General features: G+C 40.4%; 1 protein-coding gene across 30 annotated transcripts in view; it reads left to right on the plus strand.

Moving 5' to 3' along the window:
• Positions 1-20,443, plus strand: part of lola (longitudinals lacking) — a 205,232-nt gene that overhangs the window by 69,459 nt on the left and 115,330 nt on the right. The window contains exons 7-8 of one of the 30 annotated variants that reach the window (XM_067348269.1): positions 14,889-15,241; positions 16,561-16,687. The exons of 20 other annotated variants lie outside the window; for them this stretch is intronic. In XM_067348269.1, the coding sequence (XP_067204370.1) occupies positions 14,889-15,241; positions 16,561-16,569 (362 nt within the window). In that variant the 3' untranslated portion in view covers positions 16,570-16,687. Of the gene's footprint in view, positions 1-1,811; positions 3,218-10,449; positions 10,877-11,940; positions 12,579-12,913; positions 13,550-14,888; positions 15,420-16,560; positions 17,688-18,111; positions 19,300-19,862; positions 20,106-20,443 lie in introns of those variants that run through there. 9 more of the 30 variants (XM_067348267.1, XM_067348279.1, XM_067348278.1 and 6 more) reach the window with 9 other exon arrangements.

The following is a 20,443-nucleotide window of genomic DNA, read 5'->3' on the forward strand; positions in this document are numbered from 1 at the left end:
TCTCGGAAGATATAACAGAATTGAATAAAACATTCCCCACACATTCCTCAACTTTATTGAACTTCCTCGTTTAACGATCAACAGACCCAGCTTCTTTTCCGCGCAGTGTTCGGGAATTCATGTATATATATATATATATATATATGTTTCTACGCTCTTCACCTCGCCCGTTATCTTTCAGGGTGAGAATCGGCGATGGTGCGGGATCGTTACGAAAGCGGGTAACGCGGCGCACGAAAAGAGAGAACGTGTGTTCGCTTGAAAGATTGTCGCTCTTAAGTGTTACCGCGTTCAGTCTTCCCCGCGGCGAATCACCACACTCGACTGACAAATCGACCTGTGCTTTTGCAGCTCTCTACAGTCGCACCTGCTACGTGCCGTCGGCCACCAGTTGTCGGCGACGATACTGCGGCAGGCCGCTCACCACGACGCGCGGCAACTTCGAGTGTCCCAAGTGTCGCAAGACCTACAAGTGGTACCGCGGGCTGCACAGGCACCTCGAGTACGAGTGCGGCAAGTCGCCACGCTTCCAGTGCCCGCACTGCCCCTACGCCGGCAAGCACCGCTCGCACGTCTACTCGCACATCAAGACCAACCATCAGAATCGGCCGATATACGCCGTCGACATGCAGCAGGGTTAGATCTCGCGATCGCGAGCGAGCAAGTTACCATTCTTTTTTTTTTTCGTATTTCTTTCGTGATAGAACACCGGATTGTTCGATCGGCATTCGATACGAAATATGAACGAGAGACGAGTTAGAATTTGACAAGAGCGCGTGTGCGAATTTTATAGCGACGTTCTTCTGCTGAGATTGTTAGGCCAGCGTAAATGAGAATTTCTATTATCTAATGCAACTGTCGCCGGATGCGCCGTTAAAGATGCTTTGATGACTTTAGAATTCTTCGGTCAGTTAACCAATGTCTGTGATCTCTGCTCATTTGCGAGCGAAACGAGTAGTAATGATTATTTTTTCGATCAACGAGATGTTGTAGGTAATAATCTTATTTTCGTTGTTGATTTTATTGTCTATTATATCACTGTTCGATTGTTAGGAAATAACCAGTTTAATGGCAAGATTACTTCTAATTTTTATTTTATGTATGCATAATTATTCGCAATATTATTTATCGCGCTTTCGATTTATGTAATAATTTGTATAATTTCTCCATTTGTACAGTAATTTATTTATCAATGTGGCATCTATTTGGTACAATCTTTTTTAATGCTTATCGTAAGTTGGACGAAGCCTCTAAGCTTGTAACTATCTTTCAAGATATCGAAACTACATTGTAACTCTACGCAACTTATTGATAATAAATACGGTCATTTAATACCTTAAAGTCGACGGATTGTATATAATTCTGGATCACGCGTCGTTCAACACAATTCAGGTTTCTCATCAGCAACATTATCTATAAAAGAATAATAGAAATGTATGTATCTCTAGAAATGTAACTCTATCCCTGTCACGTCCCAAATGTTTCCTCCATCTTCTAACTTCTCTCTTTATGTTCTTATCTGTGCCTTTATCTGTCGTGTTGTGTAACTATATATATCGTGTTTAGCAACGATTGTCGCGGCAATTCCGCAGCTGTTACTTTTCCGATGGCGTAGATCCCTTGATCGATTGCTTCCGATAACGCAGCACGAGAGATCTCCAGAGGTACTCGAGTGTAAGCGAGAAGTGTCGCGAGTGCCGTCACCGAGCGGTGATCGGCGAAATTCTCTCGGAGGGGTCGAGACGAGTGCGAGCGATACTCGTCGCGTATGGATGCGTTCGTCGACTAATCGGCGCGAAATCTCTTTCCAGATCCGTTCCTGAAGTGGTTTCTACAGAGCGCCCGCTGCAGCCAGAAGACCGCGTTTTATCGCCATCCCTGCCCGAACTGCCATCGCAGTTATAAGCACCGCAGTCACATGATGCGACATTACAGATACGAGTGCGGCATACTGCAGCGATTCGAATGCCCGTATTGCAAGCACCACCTGCGGCAGCGCACGCACGTCTGGACGCACATACGCACGTTCCACCCGAATAGCGAGCTTTATTGCATCGACGTCGCCACTAACGCGAAGCTCTCCTGGCAGGAATATCGAAATGACTAAGATTATATCGCCAATCTAATTCCTTTGGTCATTTCGAGTGAATCAGAAGAACCGTTACACTTCATTAAATCCATGGATTATTTGAAATTCATTAATACGAAGCGGATAATTTGATGTTTTTTTTTTTTTTAAAGAAAAGTTTATCTTTAAAGACAATATTTATGTATATAATTTTTATTTTTGATACTTTTAAACTTATCTGTTTGACTTTTCATGGGCAAGATGCAAATGCGAAGAATTTTGCATCTTGTATCTTTGAATACAATTTTTGCAATGTTATAGATTAAAAATTGATAAATATATGTACACAAATCAAGACTGTCGACAGTCTCAAATGTCAGTAATTATGTTTATTTCGCAATATTCTTTTTAAAATGAGCTAATTATTTATTAAGTTTTCTTTTAAAAATCCCAGTAATAAGAAATAATGATTCCTCGGCAAATTTGAGACTTAAAAAAATGAACGACGTCATATAGTTTGAATCTCTCAATCATTTTTACGACTACTATAAAAATAACATCCTATATTAATATCTATTGTTACGAAAATTCTTCCTGTTATTGCGATCGCGGTAGATTTATTTTTATAACAATCTTTTTGAATCGTTTCTAATGTTCTAGATCGCAAAACATGAATTCGTTACTATTGTGTTATCAATAAATATATAAAGAAGCCCGTAGCTAATTGGAAACCTTACTGATATTTCCCATCTTCGATCTTAGACATTTAATATATTTCAGAATCTTCGAATTATTTAAACTGATTCTATTATGCACTGATAATTTTATTAACGACATATCTGTTAGAATGCATAGAAAAATATATATAATAAAGTGTTTATCGATCTTGCGATTCTGTGTCGTGCTAATAAAGACAGCTACTGTTTGATTGAGACCTTCTCTTTTTCGTTTGTTTCTGTGGTCGTGTCTTCTTTGTCGTTTACGATGACGAAATCGACATTTACTCGACACATTTGGTTACAGCACTGTTTAACAAATGTTCCTGCACTTTCATTGTTTCTTGGTATGTAAGCGAGTATTGGCGATGGAAACCGTTTTGTAAAAAAGAAAAAAAAAGAAAGAAACATCCCTCACGAGAGAAACCGATAATCGACTTGTCATTACAACACCCTCGTTTATTTTTCAATTTTAGAGGATCCTCTCAAGGTGGATTTCGAGATGTACTTCAATCAAGTAAACGGCATGTACGAGTGTCCGAATTGTCCGATTATGTATAAGTGGAAGAAATTGATAATTCGACATTTGCGAAATTCTTGCAAAGGTTAATTATCCTCATTGCACGAACGCTAATTACCTGAAGACGCAAATCGTTCGCCACCCGCATCATCCGGAACTTTTGCCTATCAGTCGGAAGCTCAACACCGTTTATCGACAATGATTAAGAACACGTTGCAGTTGCCACGGAATTATTATATTCAATAAAGTGCTCAGCTGGGTGGCTCATTTGTATAAAATCCCATTACCGCCTTATGTGACATAATCATCAACCCCCTTCCCCCCCTTTTTTTTGTAATATCTAGGAATACGAATGTGTGACCTGATTTTATCAAATCGTGAATCAATCGCGATGGATTTATTTTTATAATCTTTGAATCGTTTCTAGTGTTTGAAATCGTAAAACATGAATTCATTATTATTGCGTTGTCAATAAATGTATAAAGAAACTCATAGCTAATTGGAAACCTCACTGATATTTTCCGTCTTCGATCTTAGATATGTAATGTATTTCGGAATCTTTGAATGATTTAAACTGATTCTATTATGCACTGATAATTTTATATGACGTAGCTGTTTGAACGCATAGAAAAATATATAATAAAGTGTTTATCGATCTTGCGATTCTGTGTCGCGCTAATAAAGACTGCTGTTTTGATTAAGACCTTCTTTTTCTCGTTTGTTTCTATGGTCGTTTCTTCTATGTGATTTACGATGACGAAATCGACATTTACTCGACACATTTGGTTACAGCATTGTTTAACAAACGTTCCTGCACTTTCATCATTGCTCGGTATATAAGCGAGTATTGGTGATAAAAACCGTTTTGCAAAAAAAAAAAAAGAACATCCTTTACGAGAGAAATTGATAATCGACTTGTCATTAACGCCCTCCGTATTTATTTTTCATGAATTTCAGAGGATCCTCTCAAGGTGGATTCCGCGACGGACTTCAGTCAAGTAGACGGCATGTACGAGTGTCCGAATTGTCCGCATAAGTATAAGTGGAAGAAATCGGTGTTTTGACATTTGCGAAATTCTTGCAAAGGTTAATTATCCTCGGTGCACGATCGTCAATTACCTGAAAGACGCAAATCACTCGCCACCCGCACCCGAACATCGTCCAGAACTTATGTCAATCGGTCAGAAGCTCAACGCCGTTATCAACAATGATTAAGTATACGCTATACAGTTGCCACTGCAGCATTGATTGTTAATATTCAATAAAAGTGCTCAGCTAACTCATTTGTATAGAATCCCATTACCGCCTTATGTGACATAACCATCAATCCCCTCTCCACTTTTTCGTTTTATTTTTGTGTTATCTAGGAATGCGAATGTGTGTTGACCAGATTTTATCAGATCGTGAATCGCCGTTTTTTACAGGATACGCACATCGATAAATAACGATTGCTACTAGTAGTGGCGATTGTCGTGACGGCTGTTTCAATGTAAGATTGATCTCGTGCGACGCACGTGGCTTGTATAAATGACTTATTTACGATGCGCATAGACGAAGACGGAGATGCTGAGTACGTGCAAAGTCACGTCGCGAGGGGCATCTTCCATACTTCATTATTTGCGTAATGCGTTGCTTGCTGGGGAATCCAATGATGCAGCCTGAACCGAACGATCATCAACTTAAAAAAAAAAAAAAATAAATAAAAAAACAAAATTCTCTCTTGTGCGCACTCGAACATGCTCTTCAGCATCTTCGTCTCCGTGTTGCAGGGCCTCATGTGTTACCACCGTTCGGGCCGAACATGATCTGCAAGTATCGACCGGGAACGGAGAGCAAGCACAGTCCCGAGACGTCCAGGAAGTCGAGGATACGTCCGCGTAAGGTTAGCGCCGACAACATGAAGCCGTTCCAGTGCCAAAAATGCGGGCGTGGCTTCACCCTGAAGAGGAATAAGGACCGCCATGTGAACTACGAGTGCGGACACGAGCCCAGGTTTCAATGTCCCTACTGTGGACTCCGCAGCAAGCAAACCTCACCGGTTTACGCTCACATCAGGAAAAAGCATCCGGAAGAGGAGGTCTTCATCTTCGACATGAAGCTCTGAGCACGAAGAGTGCGCGCGTCTCTCATTCCATGCCTGATCTCAGACTATCCAAGCGAATTTCACCTCTCCAATGGACTCGCTCTCCACCACGATCTTCGTGCACCATTGTTGAAGACGAAGTGTTCCTCAATTTCGTTTGTTATCGGCACATTTTTTATTTCGAAAATAATCATTTATTTATATAATTCAGCGATCGACAAGCTGATAGAAAAAATTTATAATTTGACTTCCAATACGATTCTTATTCAAAAATTTGGAGAAAAATTTTGTAGCTTAAATTTTGTTACGAGATTTCTTTCCAAATTTTCAAGATTTCGTTGCATTGTTATCCGAAATTGGTTACTGTAATTCTAATAAAAAATATAAATTCTAAATAATAATAAAATTGAGATACAAATTTTTCTAGAACTTTGTATCTAAATTAGAGTCTGAATTCTTCTGGTCATTAAATATTCCATGTGCTAGTGTGACCAAGAAAGAGGCTCATGATCGGCTGATATCATTGATATTGAGGAACACTGTCCCGCGCCATGCTGAAGACTCAAGTGAAGATCGAAGCCAAGGATCATCGAACGAGATTCCACCTTCGGGATAGTTAATGTCGTAATTTAAGATACAGTGAAATCGTTGCTTCTACTTTGTAAGAGCCATGATTCGCATGTACACGTTGTTTTGTATAATAAAGTTTTATCGCAATTTTTATCATGTTCGCCGTTGAAATGTCAGCGTCGGGCGCGACAAAGCGGCTTGGACATTCATTCTTGTTTACGTCCCTTTTCACGTATACGACCAGCCGCGGGCAGAAACGGATCTCTCATCACCCGAAGACTGCACGACCGACGCGTTACAGCTCCGACTTTTCCAATTAGATCTCTAGTTACATAGATTCCCATAAGGAAGCAAGAAGTTCACGCGGTAGCGATTTTAGGCTCCAATTTAGTATATTTCATAAAAATCGCACCGTACGCTTCTGCGTCACCGTAGCCCGCGCGACGAACGTCGCTGAAATGCAGGTTCGTCAGGAAGATACCGCATGATTCTCAAGGTATCCCCTCCATTTATATCGCAATAATACAGCAGAGCATGAATATCAATCCGGCAAACCCTCCCGATTGCTCCCGAAGGGAGCGAAGCCCGAAAGCTTCTCAATCGACTTTCGGACTGGCTCCCTCGCACCTCTCCAAAGAACCCCGGCGAGGTGCGCCTGCACTCTGGTTAACCGGCCGATCTTGAAGTTCCAGGTTTCTACGCGGCACCACCGCAGCTGGACCTGAACCTTGTATTACAGTCCTGCAAGGTCTACGAGGCCGAGAGCGGCAGCCGGGACTTCGGCCAGGACTATCCGTCTGCGTCGAGATCGATGACGAATTACTACTCTCAGAGCCGCGTGAGGAATCCTTATCCGAAGGGCACGTTCGGCGACAACAAGCCGTTCGGCTGTCCCAAGTGCGGTCGCTGCTTCACCGTCAAGGGCAACATGACCAGGCATTACAAATACGAGTGCGGTCAGAAACCACGCTTCCAGTGTCCCTACTGCGAGTTTCGCAGCAAGCAGACGTCCAACGTGATGTCCCACGTTCGAACCAAGCACCCCGGTTGTGAAGTCAAGTATAACTGTGTCACGGAGCCGTGTTCCGCTTACGAGAAGGACGTTTCACCTTCCGCGCTTCCGTCTCACCTCCGTTAAGCAGGACAGAGGGGAAACGGAAGAAGAGAACAGAACGTTCAAACTCCATCCATAAATCGTCGTGTAAACGTTATACGTTTGTAATACCCGTGTGTTTGCAGTCGAGCTAATTGTATTGTCGGGATTTACGGCGGTGTGAACGACAAAGATCCGGAAGTGATGATTCGGTCGACGGATATCACCATTTACTACATACAGGGTCTACGATGCAACTATGAGGACACGTAAAAAAAAAAAACGCAGTCGTGCAAGGCGTGTTTCGATCTCGCGGAGCTTTCTCGGCTCGGAACGACCGAATATTCGCGACCGCCGGTAGAGTAAACTTTGATGAAATTTTAAAACTACTCCCAGTAGAGATGGGTGTCACGCGATTACGCTCGTCGCGCGATTCACTATTCCGAAGATCGTGCTCCGTGCGAATGTAAGGTGACAAAACCCGACGCGCTTTGTCCCTCGCGACTTTACACGGAGAAATCGCTCATGAACGTCCTTATAGTTGTTAAGAGTTTCACGAGCGCGGTGCGCGGTTCCTACATCACGTGGCGCTGTTAATTAGAAGTAACGTCTTACACATCGCTCACATATGCGATCATCCGAAGCGCAACAATCGCGAAGGGGCAAAGAGTGCGACGATTCGTTCGAGCTGTACGACGAAGCGCGACGTGACGACCTCGCCGGGGGGTCTGCTGCTGCAGAAACGCGAGCTGAGTTGTGCGTGAGATTCCTAGTGGCTGGAAATAGTGGGACTCAGTATTATCGTCAGATATTCTCTCTCCGTCTTTACACGTTACGAAATATCTCCACGCTTAGCAATTAATGAGCCGGCGCGCGAAGCTCTGCGATGTGCTACGCGACGATGGTATCGTTGATCGTTAAAAAAAATTGGCATACTATGGGCGCAGTATAGAAATTTCGGCAATACAGGGTTGGGCGTTTAGATGTAATTGACGCCGAAATAATGTAACCTAATGTGCATTCTAATTTGCAATCTAATGTGCAGACAGTATATTTTTCATATTTGTTTAAATTTTGTGGAATATATTTTTAAATTGTACTTTTTTAATTACGAGCTGTTGCAAAACCATTTCACTTCAGGGACATCTGTGATATTTTTGAAAAATTTCAATAGTTTATGTTATTTTATGTACAATGCGGTGTTATGTATGATGTTTATTGCGTTTTATGTTTAGGAATTTTGTGTAAATATGATAAAATATATTATTAGGATTTTAACTTTATAATGTTAAATTGTATAAAATTATTTACGGTTATATAAAAATGTTATATAAGATTATTATTTGTTGCCACGTTTAGATTAAATATTTTTATTTTGTTCAGGTCGCGTCTGTGACTGTTTAATGTAATTATTAATTTCTACAACAGTCTACATAATTAATATGGTTTAGAAAAAAATTTGTGTAAACATTATATAAAGAAGTAGTTTTGTAGATGTAATCTATGGTGCAACCCTGGCGAGAGAGAGATTCCCGAGAAACGCGCGAGAGGAAAGCGTGAGCACATTCGCGGTTCCGGCGTTCGCGCGCTGTCAGATAAGCAATCTTTCGATTATTAGGAGCTTTAAGAGAGCCGTATGTTTTTTAAATCGTAGCTATATATCTTTGAACGATTCAGGTTGTGAGGTTCGACAATGGGACACGAGGAAACATTTGCGTGCGTCTAAAATGTACCAGGATCGATCAAGTTAAATTAAGAGGCCGGAAGCGACCGGTGTGTATGCGTTAATTATTATTAGCGACGAATTGTTGATTTCCGTTGACGAAATCGGAATTGTTATAGACGAGTGACGCGCCGTGCGATTGTGAGCGCGCTCGCTCGTGAAGACTAAAATTGTTACTAACGGGAGCAGAAAGTCTGAGAGAACAGGGTTTTCAAGCGGTCGGAACAAAACGTAGCTAACTCCTGTGTTCATTAATCGATATTAGTATCACGTGTTGCCCCCCCCCTGTCTTTCGTGATTTTGTTCTTACGTGCAAACTCCTTCGATACACTCGGGATAGCGATCGATGACGTAGAATCGATTAGAAGTACGTATTCACCCGTCAGCATCGTCGAAAATAGAAAGTGTTGCTCTTTGTATTGCGGAGCCGCCGTGTTTGTCACACGTTTAGTTCCCGCGACACACGATTGACGTGCCTGCTTTCGTTCGCATCCGCGCGATGGAAGGGTCTTAGACACACACACACGTTTAGTGGCCGACTGTTTTTGTTGCTGTGATATAATTAATTGATCTAATAGCGATATATTAATATATTCGGCGTGTATATTCGCGCTCGTGCGCCGCGCACGCGTATCGGACATGCCGCGTCGCGCACAGAGACGATTGTTCTTCGTGACATTCTTTTAGGTCTTCGAGTTTAAGTTCTCTGCGTACGAGATTAAAATGTCGAGTTTGCGAGCGAGGGATCTTCGTCCGCTCGGGGTATCCGGACGATCGCGCAGAATTCCACGGGGCCGTCCACGCGACGGCCACTTTTCGCGCCGAGCCTCGTACACACGGCGAATGTCGGGATACCCCGCGGTTCCTGGCGGATTAGAAACGCAACATGTTTTCACCGTCGGTTTTTAATCGATAGCGATTTTCCGCTGTCGTACGTTTTATGATCGTATCGTGTGCAATCGCTGTGCAATTGTAAAATAAAAATAAATTGATGTTCGGACACCCTAAGCTGCCGAATGTGCTTCAGTACTTTTCCCCCCCTCTCCCGGACATTCCCAGCCCTTCGCCCTCCCCCCCCACTCTGTCTTTCTCTTTCTCTTCCTTGAATTGAACCCCCCCACCGACGAATCTGTTGTAGCTGCACGGTAGACGATCTACATTTAACGTGTGTGATGTTTGTTTGCGGCCGAAACTAACGACGCCTGCGCTAAGGACGCCTCTTCCTGTCTGTCACGCGCATCCAGGAGGAGCGCGTTTCACAACTCTCTCGACTAAGTTTCCTTGTCCAATACACCCGATTATTTTTACATGCGTGCCACGAGACTAATATCACAAACAGCAATCCGCGCATCTCTCTCTAAAACCGCATCTGTATGCTTTTTTTGCATTCATGCGTCCAAAACATCTCACGCGTGCCTTGACATCTCACGCGCGATTATTCTGCAAGGGCTAATGACACAAGTGTCCTCGGGAAATTCTTCCTTACTGATCGCGGATTGGCTGTCACCTTTCCTACCCTCTGTATTGCTCTCATTCTTTTTCTCTAGAAAACGGTGAAAGATAGCTCGTTTGCCTGGCCGATGAACGATTGAACGCTTGTCGATGCGCCCGAAGTCAGAAGCTGTCTGACGGAGCTAGCCGAGCCGCGAGTCTCACAAGTCGATTTCTGCTTTCAGATCTTGACGTCATGGACTCCTTCATGAGCGTCGTAGATCCTGAGCGGAAGGTCGAGACGAAGGTCATGCCTGTCGAGCCGGCCCGACAATCGCAGAAGATCCTCTATTATTGCCCCAAGTGCCTGCACGGCTTCACCCTGAAGAGCAATCGCAATCGTCACTTCAGATACGAGTGCGGCCACGAGCCCAGGTTCAAGTGTCCTTACTGCGATCTGCGCAGCAAACAAACGTCGCAGGTTTACTGTCACATCCGGAAGAAACATCCGTTGGAAAATGTCTGGGTCATCGATCTGAAGTCCTAACAAATTGCGCGAGCGCCACGCGTGACGCAATCAGCCTTGAGCAGTCTTAACACCGTGGACCGCGAGCAGAGCTATTGTGCATTATTTTGATCCTTTCAAGTGCAATAAATGTTTCCTTTACAATACATCCCGTCTTGAGAACTCTCATCATTCGCTGATGCGATGTAGCTGTTAGAAAGTTTCACTTTCAGGAACAGATTGCCGACGTTTCGGGCATGTCTGCTTATCAGCTTCGTTCTCAGGTACGAATATATAATGCGAGCTAAATCTCCTTGTCACACCTCAAGTCTCGTCGAGATATCAGATGTGTGCAATTCATATACCTTGTCGCATGCGTCGTACACGTTGTCATAAGATTCGATGATCTACATGCGAATGATGCGTTTCATACGGCTAAATTAAAGCTACGCAAAGAGTGATTATTCATTACACGATTATATTGTATGAAGTTCTCGGCATTATTTTTTATATTATTTTTCGAAATTTGTATCTGGATGATTTGTCGTACGAAAATATTATTTTTAATATTATATAATTCTTTTATATAATTCAGAAGTAACGGTATCTCTCGGTGTTGAAACAATTTTTCTACTTTAATTCTTTTTACATTTATCAAACGTTTTATTTTCAGATATTTGTCATTCAAAAGTAATATCGAAAAATATTATTAATATTAATATTTAATATTATATATATATACTTAATATTAATTAATATTTTTCAATATTACTTTTGAATGACAAATATCTGAAAATAAAACGTTTTACTGATAAATGTAGAAGGAATTAAGTTGGAAAAATTGTTTCAACACCGAGAGATACCGTTATTTCTGAATTATATAAAAGAATAACAATAATATAATATTAAAATTAAGAAATTGTGAGTGTCGATCATCCATTGCTTCTTTCACGCATTGGTTCTGGATGATAGTGAACCGTCATTAAAATTTGTACTGCTAATTCCAGGATATCTACGCAATTTCAGCTTACTGCTTAATTATGCGGTATCGTCACTTGAAACATCTTACAAACAAGACACACTTCGCATCAGACACATTTCGCACTTCGCTTATCATGAACGTTGCATTTACACATCCTATAATTATAAGATTTTATTTTCCTCGATCTTACGACAATTTTCGACTATCGGTCTTCTCATCTCTTCTAATTCTTCCATTGTTTGCTTTCAGGCCTTCTGTACGGCAATTATGGAAATTACGCAATCGGCCTGTACGACTCGACCAAACCCGACAGCGTTTTTATGCACGAAGATAATCGAGCCGAAGACCAATCCGCAGGGCACGTGCTCGATAGCGCGGGAGTTCCGGAGCAGATTAGAGGGGGTTACAGAGCGAGCCAGAGTATTATTCGGATTCGTCGTCGGAGGAGCGGTCGAAGGAATCACGTCTGCCCGAAATGCGGCAACGGTTACCTCGCGCTCAAGAGCCTTCGGCGTCACTTGACCTACGAGTGCGGCCTGAAGCCACGATTCAAGTGCCCTTACTGCGAAACTCGCAGCAAGCAGCGGGGCCACGTGAGCCAGCATATACGTAGGAAGCACTCTGGGCAGCGCATTTACATCATCGACGACTCGCTCTGTTGAATCCACGCTCCGGCATATTCGATCTCACGATACATTCCTTCGCGTTCCGAGGCGCTTTGTCACGTCGACTTTTGCTTCATCGCTCCTGTTCTTGTTTTCTCTCGATACGCCATTTGTCTCCCGCCAACCTCGTCGCCGACGCGGCCGACGTTCTGTACAAACTTTCGTTTTGCGACTAGTACTTTGTTAATCATGTACTTGATGAAATAAAGCATTTTCACGATATTCAGATTCTCCGTGATAGCCGATTTCCATTTCCATGTACTTCACGCCTGTGCTAAATAGCTCTCGCACCTTCGATAGCGCCCGCTGAAAGCTACTCGAATCAATTGGACGCACCTCGCCGCGGTTTGCCTGCGCGCAAGCCGAACGATGGTTAAACGAAGATCCTTGCGCGAGCTTGTGCTCCTCAGAGTCGGGTGACGGGAATAACTCGCGATAACATTCGCAAGCCTCACCATGACTTTCTCATTTTTATCTCTTCCTCCTTTGCGCTTGGCACGCGCGCATCTCAATCGTATCCAATTAATTTGACGTTCCCGTTGATTTTCTTTTTTTAGACGTGAAGATCATCAAGCTAGAGACCAGCATAGAGAATCTGTGCGCGGTGGTGATGGAGGAGTCGCATTTTGACTATGACACGAAGAAGTCGCTCGGTCCGAGGAGACGTCGAAACGGACCCGAGAGGCACACGTGCTCGCGGTGCTCCAAGAGCTACGTGCACGCGTGGCATCTAAACAGACACACGAAGTTCGAGTGCGGCCAGGAGCCGAGGGTCCAGTGTCCTTACTGCTCCGCCAAGATGAAACAACGCGGTCACGTTTACAGGCACATTCGCCAGTGTCACCGAGGCAAGAACGTTTACGTGATCGATCTTAACTGAGGACTCAGAAGTATAGCGCGGATTGTTCGTATATTGCGATTTATTTTTTTCCGTTACAATTATCGTTCGCCTATTTCTAACGCACCTCGTCGAAATTTTTTCCCTCCTTTGTCGGCGTCTCTATACATCTATTTTCGATATTCGAAGAATATATTTTTTAACTGCAGTACCGATACTGACGTATCTAGTCATTACGATTAGAATTCGGCCGCGGCATAAAGAGTTGAGTGATACAGAACGAATGAAATTGATCTGTAGTATTTTGTATTTTATCTCGTTGTTTCAAAGGATAAATAAAATATTTTTGCATTAATCGAAATAAAATTATTTCCCTCGATAAAAGTTTCTTCACCGTTGTCCATTTGGCGTGTACTTTAATCGAATATAACGAATTTATATTTTCATCATCTCTTGTCTTCTCAAAACTGTTTCTTATTCATTCAGATGCTTTCCAATACCGAAAGGCAAACAATTTCAATTTTTCTGATTGAAATATTTTAGGTCCTTTTGCACCGATAACAGCTACGTTTTAAACAGAGGTAAGAGGATCAATGGGATCGCTTAATGGCATTAAAATTTTTGATCGATAAGTATTTTGACAGTTTGCGTAATTTTGTAAGTGCGTTCATGAATTTGAAATATCTGTACTCATGTTATCACAGCACGATGAATACCGATTAAAAAATTTACAAACATTAGCAGATATAGCAAACAACACTTGAAAAGGTTGCACGATTTAACGTGCTTTCGTATATTCGTGCGTGCGAATCGATTTGTTAAAGTTATATATTAATAATTAATATAAATGAATATTTGAGTGATCTTTTATCCGATTGCTTTCTTCGAATCTAAATTTATGATTCTCTGATTTTTAGAAAATAATTAATCGGCATTCGCCGGAAGATAAGAAGCCGAAGCCGAAAGAAAGTGTTTTATTTTTCTGAAATTCTTTCTGAAAGTATTGCATTTTGTAATTTAGATGAAGTAAAAATGTTGGAATGTGTGATTTGAAATAAAGTACTTCGAAGATTCGATATTTTAGGAAGTCAAATATCACAGCTGATTTTGCAGACTAGTTTAGTGTTTATAATTTCACTAATTTGAGAAATTCCAAGAAAAAAGTATTCTATTCCAGCTATAAAAATTGTGTTGTCTATCATTTATTGTGATTTAATCGTATTATTCGCAGACATCAATTCGTCTTTCTCATCTGCCTTTAATATTGTGTATTATGTAGTGGTGGGATTTAACAACTCTTATTTCCAAATTATTAAGCGAACCAAGAATGACTGAAAATAAAAAATCTCAAAACATTTTGCAAAACTGTTCTAATTGAAAATGTTGAAAAATCTTGCGAGTTTAGAAAGTCTTGAATTTGTATGTATGTATATATGTATCTGTGTGTATGTGCGTTTGTGTATATGTGTTCTATTATTCAAAATATTTAACACATTTAAGACATTCAAGACTTTCAAGGATAGATTTTTTTTATTTTCTAACAGTCTTACAAAATATATTGAAACTTCTTGATTTTCAGTCTTTGACTCAAGATGTCCTGAGACGGTTTCCCGTCACTAGTATTATGCGTTTTATAAGCGCAGCTACTCGATCGTAATTAACGTCTTTTGTTTTCTTTTTTCTCTCGCTTTCAGGATTATTGAAACTGCGCACGAATCTGTCCAAGTCTTCAGAGCCGGAGAATACCGTCTTCCCGATAATGTTGCCGAAAAAGGAGCCAGAGGTAGCTCCGGTTGCTCCGGTTGCTCCGTTCTCGAGGATCAGGGTCGAGTATCGTTGCGATAGGTGCGGCAAAATATATAAATATCGCTACACCTTGCTGAGACACAAGCACAACGAGTGCGGCCAGGAGCCGAAGTTCCAGTGTCCTTACTGCCCCCTCAAAACAAAACAGCGTGGTCACGTTTACAGGCACATTCGCCGGTGTCATCGAGGCAAGAAAATTTGTGCGATCTTATCTGAGGATTCACGGAGAAATATAACGCAGGTTGTTTGTATATCCCGATTTATTTTTTTCTTACGATTATCGTTTGTAACGCACCTCGTTGAAAGTCTTCCCTTCCTTCCACGGCATATCGGTAGTATTTTGTATTTTGTCTCGTTGTTTCGAAGGACGAATAAAATATTTTTGTATTAATCAAAATAAAGTTATTTCCCTTGATAAAGGTTTCTTCACCGTTGTCCATTTCGCATGTACTTCAATTGAATATAACGAATTTACAGTTTTCATCATCTGTTGTCTTCTCAAAACTACTTGTTTGTTATCTATTTAGGTGCTTTCCAGTGTCGAAGGGTGAACAATTTCAATTTTTTTAATTAACACATTTTTAGATTAACACGTTGAACTTTTGCATCGATAACTGCTACATTTTAAACAGAGGTAAGAGAATCAATAGGATCGGGCTTAATGGCATTTAAATTTTTGATTGTTGAGTATTTCGTCAGTTTACGTAATTTTGTAGGTTTATGAACTTAACTGAATTATCTGTACTCATGTTATCACAGCACGATAAACACTAATTAAAAAATTTACAAACATTAACAGATATAATCACCCCCTAGTTAGAAACTGGCGATAATCTACAATTGACACGAAATTTAATAGCAAACAAAACTTGAAGAGGTTGCACGATTTAACGTACTTTCATATATTCGCGCGTGTGAAGCGATTTGTTAAAGTTATGAGTTAATAATTAATATAAATGAATATTTGAGTGATCTCTCATCCGTTTGTTTTCTTTGAATCTGAATTTATAATTCTCTGATTTTTGAAAAATAAAATATAATTTCTGAAAGTATTGCATTTTGATGTAATTTAGATGAGATAAAAATGACGGAATGTGATACGATTTGAAATGAAATACTTCGAAGATTCGATATTTCAGGAAGTTAAAAATCAAGAGCTGACTTCGCAGATTTGGTACAAGCTACAATCAAAACACTTTAGGAAATTATAGTCGAGTGTCTAGTTGTGTCTAGTTTAGTGCTTATAATTTTACTAATTAAAGAAATTACTTCTAAAAAAGACGTCCTAAAAAGACGTCTTTTTTAAATTTCTTTAATGATTGGCATTTTGAATTTTACAACAAAAAACTTTCCAAGAGAAAGTTAAAGTTGTAATCCAGCTGTTAAAATCGTGTTGCCTATCGTTCGCCGCGCATGATTTAACCGCATTATTCGCAGACTCAACACGAAACGTCTTTCTTGTCCGCCCTAAGTACGGCGCGTTTTGCGCTTCATAAGCACAGACATCGCATCTCTTTTCGCAACTAACGCCCATCGTTTTCTTCTTCCTCTCGTTTTCAGGATCGTTGAAATCGCGCTCGAATCTGTCCAAGTCGCTACAACCGGAGAACACCATCTTCCCGTCGATGTTGCCGATAAAGGACCTGGCGGTGCTTGCGCCATTCTGGACGATCAAACCGCGCGAGTTTCCGTTCCGTTGCGAGAGATGCGGCAAAGGATATCAACATCGCGGCACCTTGCTGAGACACACGCGGCATGAGTGCGGCAAGGAGCCGCAATTCAAGTGTCCGTACTGCCCGCACAAAACCAAGCAGCGCGGCAATCTTTATCAACACATCCGGACTAATCATCCCGGAAAGAGTGTCTTCTCCAGTAACATCTAGTGCATCGTATAAACATACGCGCGCAGTGTTTTGCAGTGTTTCTAATTGTTTTTGTTTTTGTTTTTTATTTGAACTTTGTTTTACGAAGATGCATTGACAAAGCATTCGTACATGGACGAGAATACGATGCAGCTACAATTGCCAAGTAGCGTAGCATATTGCGTGAGTGAATTTATGTGTTAATCTAATGAATATTTTTTATTTTGTGTGAATATTTTTAGATTTTTTCTAAAAAATTTGACTTTTGGTATTAAAATTATTAGTCTTATTGTGTATAAAGCAATTCTATGCATATAAAAGAAGTTAAAAGCAATTACGTAAATTTTATTAAATTAAATTACGTTGCTCTCAAATTTTGAAATTTATTTTCTATTAATTTTTGCGTACTTTAACATTCCTGATATTCTAATGATATTTTAGTTTTTTTACATGTTAATTACGATCGTAGTCAATAAAAAACATATTTGCATATTACAATCCGATAGTAAAATGGAATGACATATTTTTTTTTTAGCATCTTATCTTTTTCTTTTGATTTTGAGTTTAAGCTCCATCGTCAATGCGAGAAATCCATCCGTATTTTTTTTTCTTAAATCTGTGATCTAAGTTATGACAAAACTTGACATTGAAATCTCTTTATAATTTTATGTAATAAAAATATTGATAAAATTATAAATAGAGTTCTGTTTTTTGAGTTCCATTGCAAATTGTAGATTGTCTAAAGTGGGCATTATACATTATATTCGATATCATTGTTCATGTATTTATACTTGCAAAACATGACAGAATAAATAAATAAACATCTTTTACGCACTTATATGTATAATCCTGAACAAGTCTACTAATTAATGTGTAATATAAAATGCCAAGGAAAAATTTATAAATAGATGGGTATACTTATAAATATGAACTGTCTTTTATGTTGTCTGTTAAAAATCAATATCCTCAATTTGTCAAAGAATAATCTACGAAAATGCAGATGCGTTAGTCTATTAACTTAGTGTTAATTGAAATTAATATTTAATGTACAAATTTGTCTGTATATCTGTTTCCTTGGCTTAAAAGAAGCAGACAGGGATCGAATTCCACGCCGCGGCATTCTGCATCCTCGCGAGCAAAGTGAAAAACGAAAATCTTCCACGAGTTGCATTCAGCCTGCCGCTGAAATTCTGTTCGCCGCGAAATCTCCGTGGCCACTTACTAACCGCTGCGTTTTATCTTCTTGCAGGGATGGTAGCGTGGTCGAATTACCATCAGTACCATCAAGGCCAGACGAGCGGTCAGCACAAGATCGCGTACAATTCTAGTTCGGCGAGCCTGAAGATTTCCCAGAGATCGGGCGGCTGCCTCGACAAGAATCCAGGTTGCTACAAGTGTCCGAAGTGCGGCAAGAGTTACCGTTGGCTTAGGAACATGAAGAACCACCTGAAGATCGAGTGCGGCAAGGATCCGAAGGAGTGCTGCCCTTACTGCCCGCATCGCACGAAATACAGGAGCAGCCTGCACAAACACATCCTCAGGATCCACATGTGCTAATCTCGCGGACGCGGTTTATTAGCTGTCCCATCGTTGTACATTGAATCGATAGTTACCAACGGCACTAGTTATTAATCGCACATTCGTACTAGACGATATCAATTATTATTTATTGATTGATTAACTTGGCGCACAGTTGAAGCACACTATTGCTGTTCGTAATTATTGCTCGTTGTAAAGTCGAAATCACAGTGGCGTTGTTAAATAGCTGATCAAGTTTGTTGTGCGGTTTCTTTTTTCTGTACCTTGTTTAACGTCCTCGGAAGTTTCTGCAAAACGTGATGCCATTTTGATTGTTAATCGATGTTTAACGATGATGTTTGCAGGGATGCGGAACAATCAGTCTGCCATTTGGTATGTGAGAGATCTCAAAGAGCATATGTAATCGAAGTGCGGTATGCCGTTACGGCAATGCTTGTATTGTCAATATACGACCAAGCGAGCATGGAACCTGAAGAGGCGCATCGAGAAATGTTATTTGTCTTGAACAATATCTTTTTTTAACTTTGATATATAGTTTTTTTTATATATTTTATATATATTTTTTGGCATAGTTTTTTTTTTTACATTTTTTATTTATATACGGTATGTTATTCAAAGAAATTTTGCGGAATAAGTTTATTTTTTGTTTCTAAATTTTTATTTTCGGAAAAGGTGCAAATTTATTTTGACTTTTTGTGCATTTTTGACATTTGTACAGCATAAGTTGAGAAGATCCGCGCGTTGTTGAAAGAAATTTTGTGAAATAAGCTTAGTTATTGTTCACCTGATTTCTTATTTTTGAGAAGTGTAAGTTTATTTTTGATCTCAAAGTAAAGATTTTTCACTTTAGTGCTATCAAAGAAATGTCATATGTTGCTTAAATAAATTATTAATGCAATTTTGAAAGTTTATTTTATTTATCAGATACCTGCGTGGCTTCGATTCGTTCACAATGGAATCAATTCATTGAATTTGCATCCTGGAGATTCGCACAATTTCATCATTAGTGTTTCACAGATAGATTTTCAACTTACTCGTCTTAATTTTCATCTCACTTTTCTTTTCTCATCCGATATTAAATACGTAGCACAATTTTATTTGCTAAAATCATATTTCTGCAAACAAAGATGTTAAACAGGTACATAATTATGCATTTCCTGTAATAGTTGATTCATAAATTAATCTTGCCATCTTGCACAGTCTATGTATTATAACGCGTAATTGTTATTTTTTCGCAAGGAGTTAATAAATTGTCAATAATTGTAGCAGCGACATTTTTTGTGTGAATTAACATTTCTGCTTCAGAGAGATATTTTGTCGCGTGTTAATAATTACGAGATTTTTCGAAGTATCCTGCGAAATTGACGAATTTCCCATTGGAAGGTGATCACATCGCGGGCAAGTCGTTTGGTCTCTCACAATTGCAAAAAGCTTCGTCACTGACTAGCATTTCTGTTGCAGGTACGATGTACGTGTGTCAATGCTGCGGACGACATTTCGCTTGGTGCTCGAGTCTGCGTCTACATCAGAAAATGGCGTGCGGCAAACCACCGAACTTTCACTGTCCCGTCTGCGATTACAAATCGAACTTTAAGGGCAACCTGAAGAGGCATCTGTCTTACAAGCACAGGCTAGATTGGCATTAACACTCCGCTCGGATTTTAATCAATGATTGATGTCTAAAATAAAGTATATTTATTCGCATCTCCTACTGATAATTTTCCCTCTAGTCCTCTTAACTTCCCGTTGATGTCGCTGTACAATTGCAGCAATCGCGCGGCTCTCCTCGCGGATTAGTCTGTTTCAGATCTCGAAAATTAATGTGGCGCGAGGGACGGTCGAAGTAAGTATGTGTATGCAGGAAGAACAATTCGCACGTGTGTTAGTATTCCTCCTCGAGACCGAAGAAGCGCTTTTCGAGATCGGCTGACACGTAAAATTACAAGTTTTCTCTGTTCCGACGAGCAGTGTCTCCTCCGCTGAAAGCATTGCGAGTCCGAGAAGACGTTTTCGCGGAGTCCGTCTCTCGATCACTCTCGGAA

This window comes from Linepithema humile, chromosome 1 (genome assembly GCF_040581485.1).
Source record: "Linepithema humile isolate Giens D197 chromosome 1, Lhum_UNIL_v1.0, whole genome shotgun sequence".
In the NCBI taxonomy this organism is placed as follows: domain Eukaryota; kingdom Metazoa; phylum Arthropoda; class Insecta; order Hymenoptera; family Formicidae; genus Linepithema; species Linepithema humile.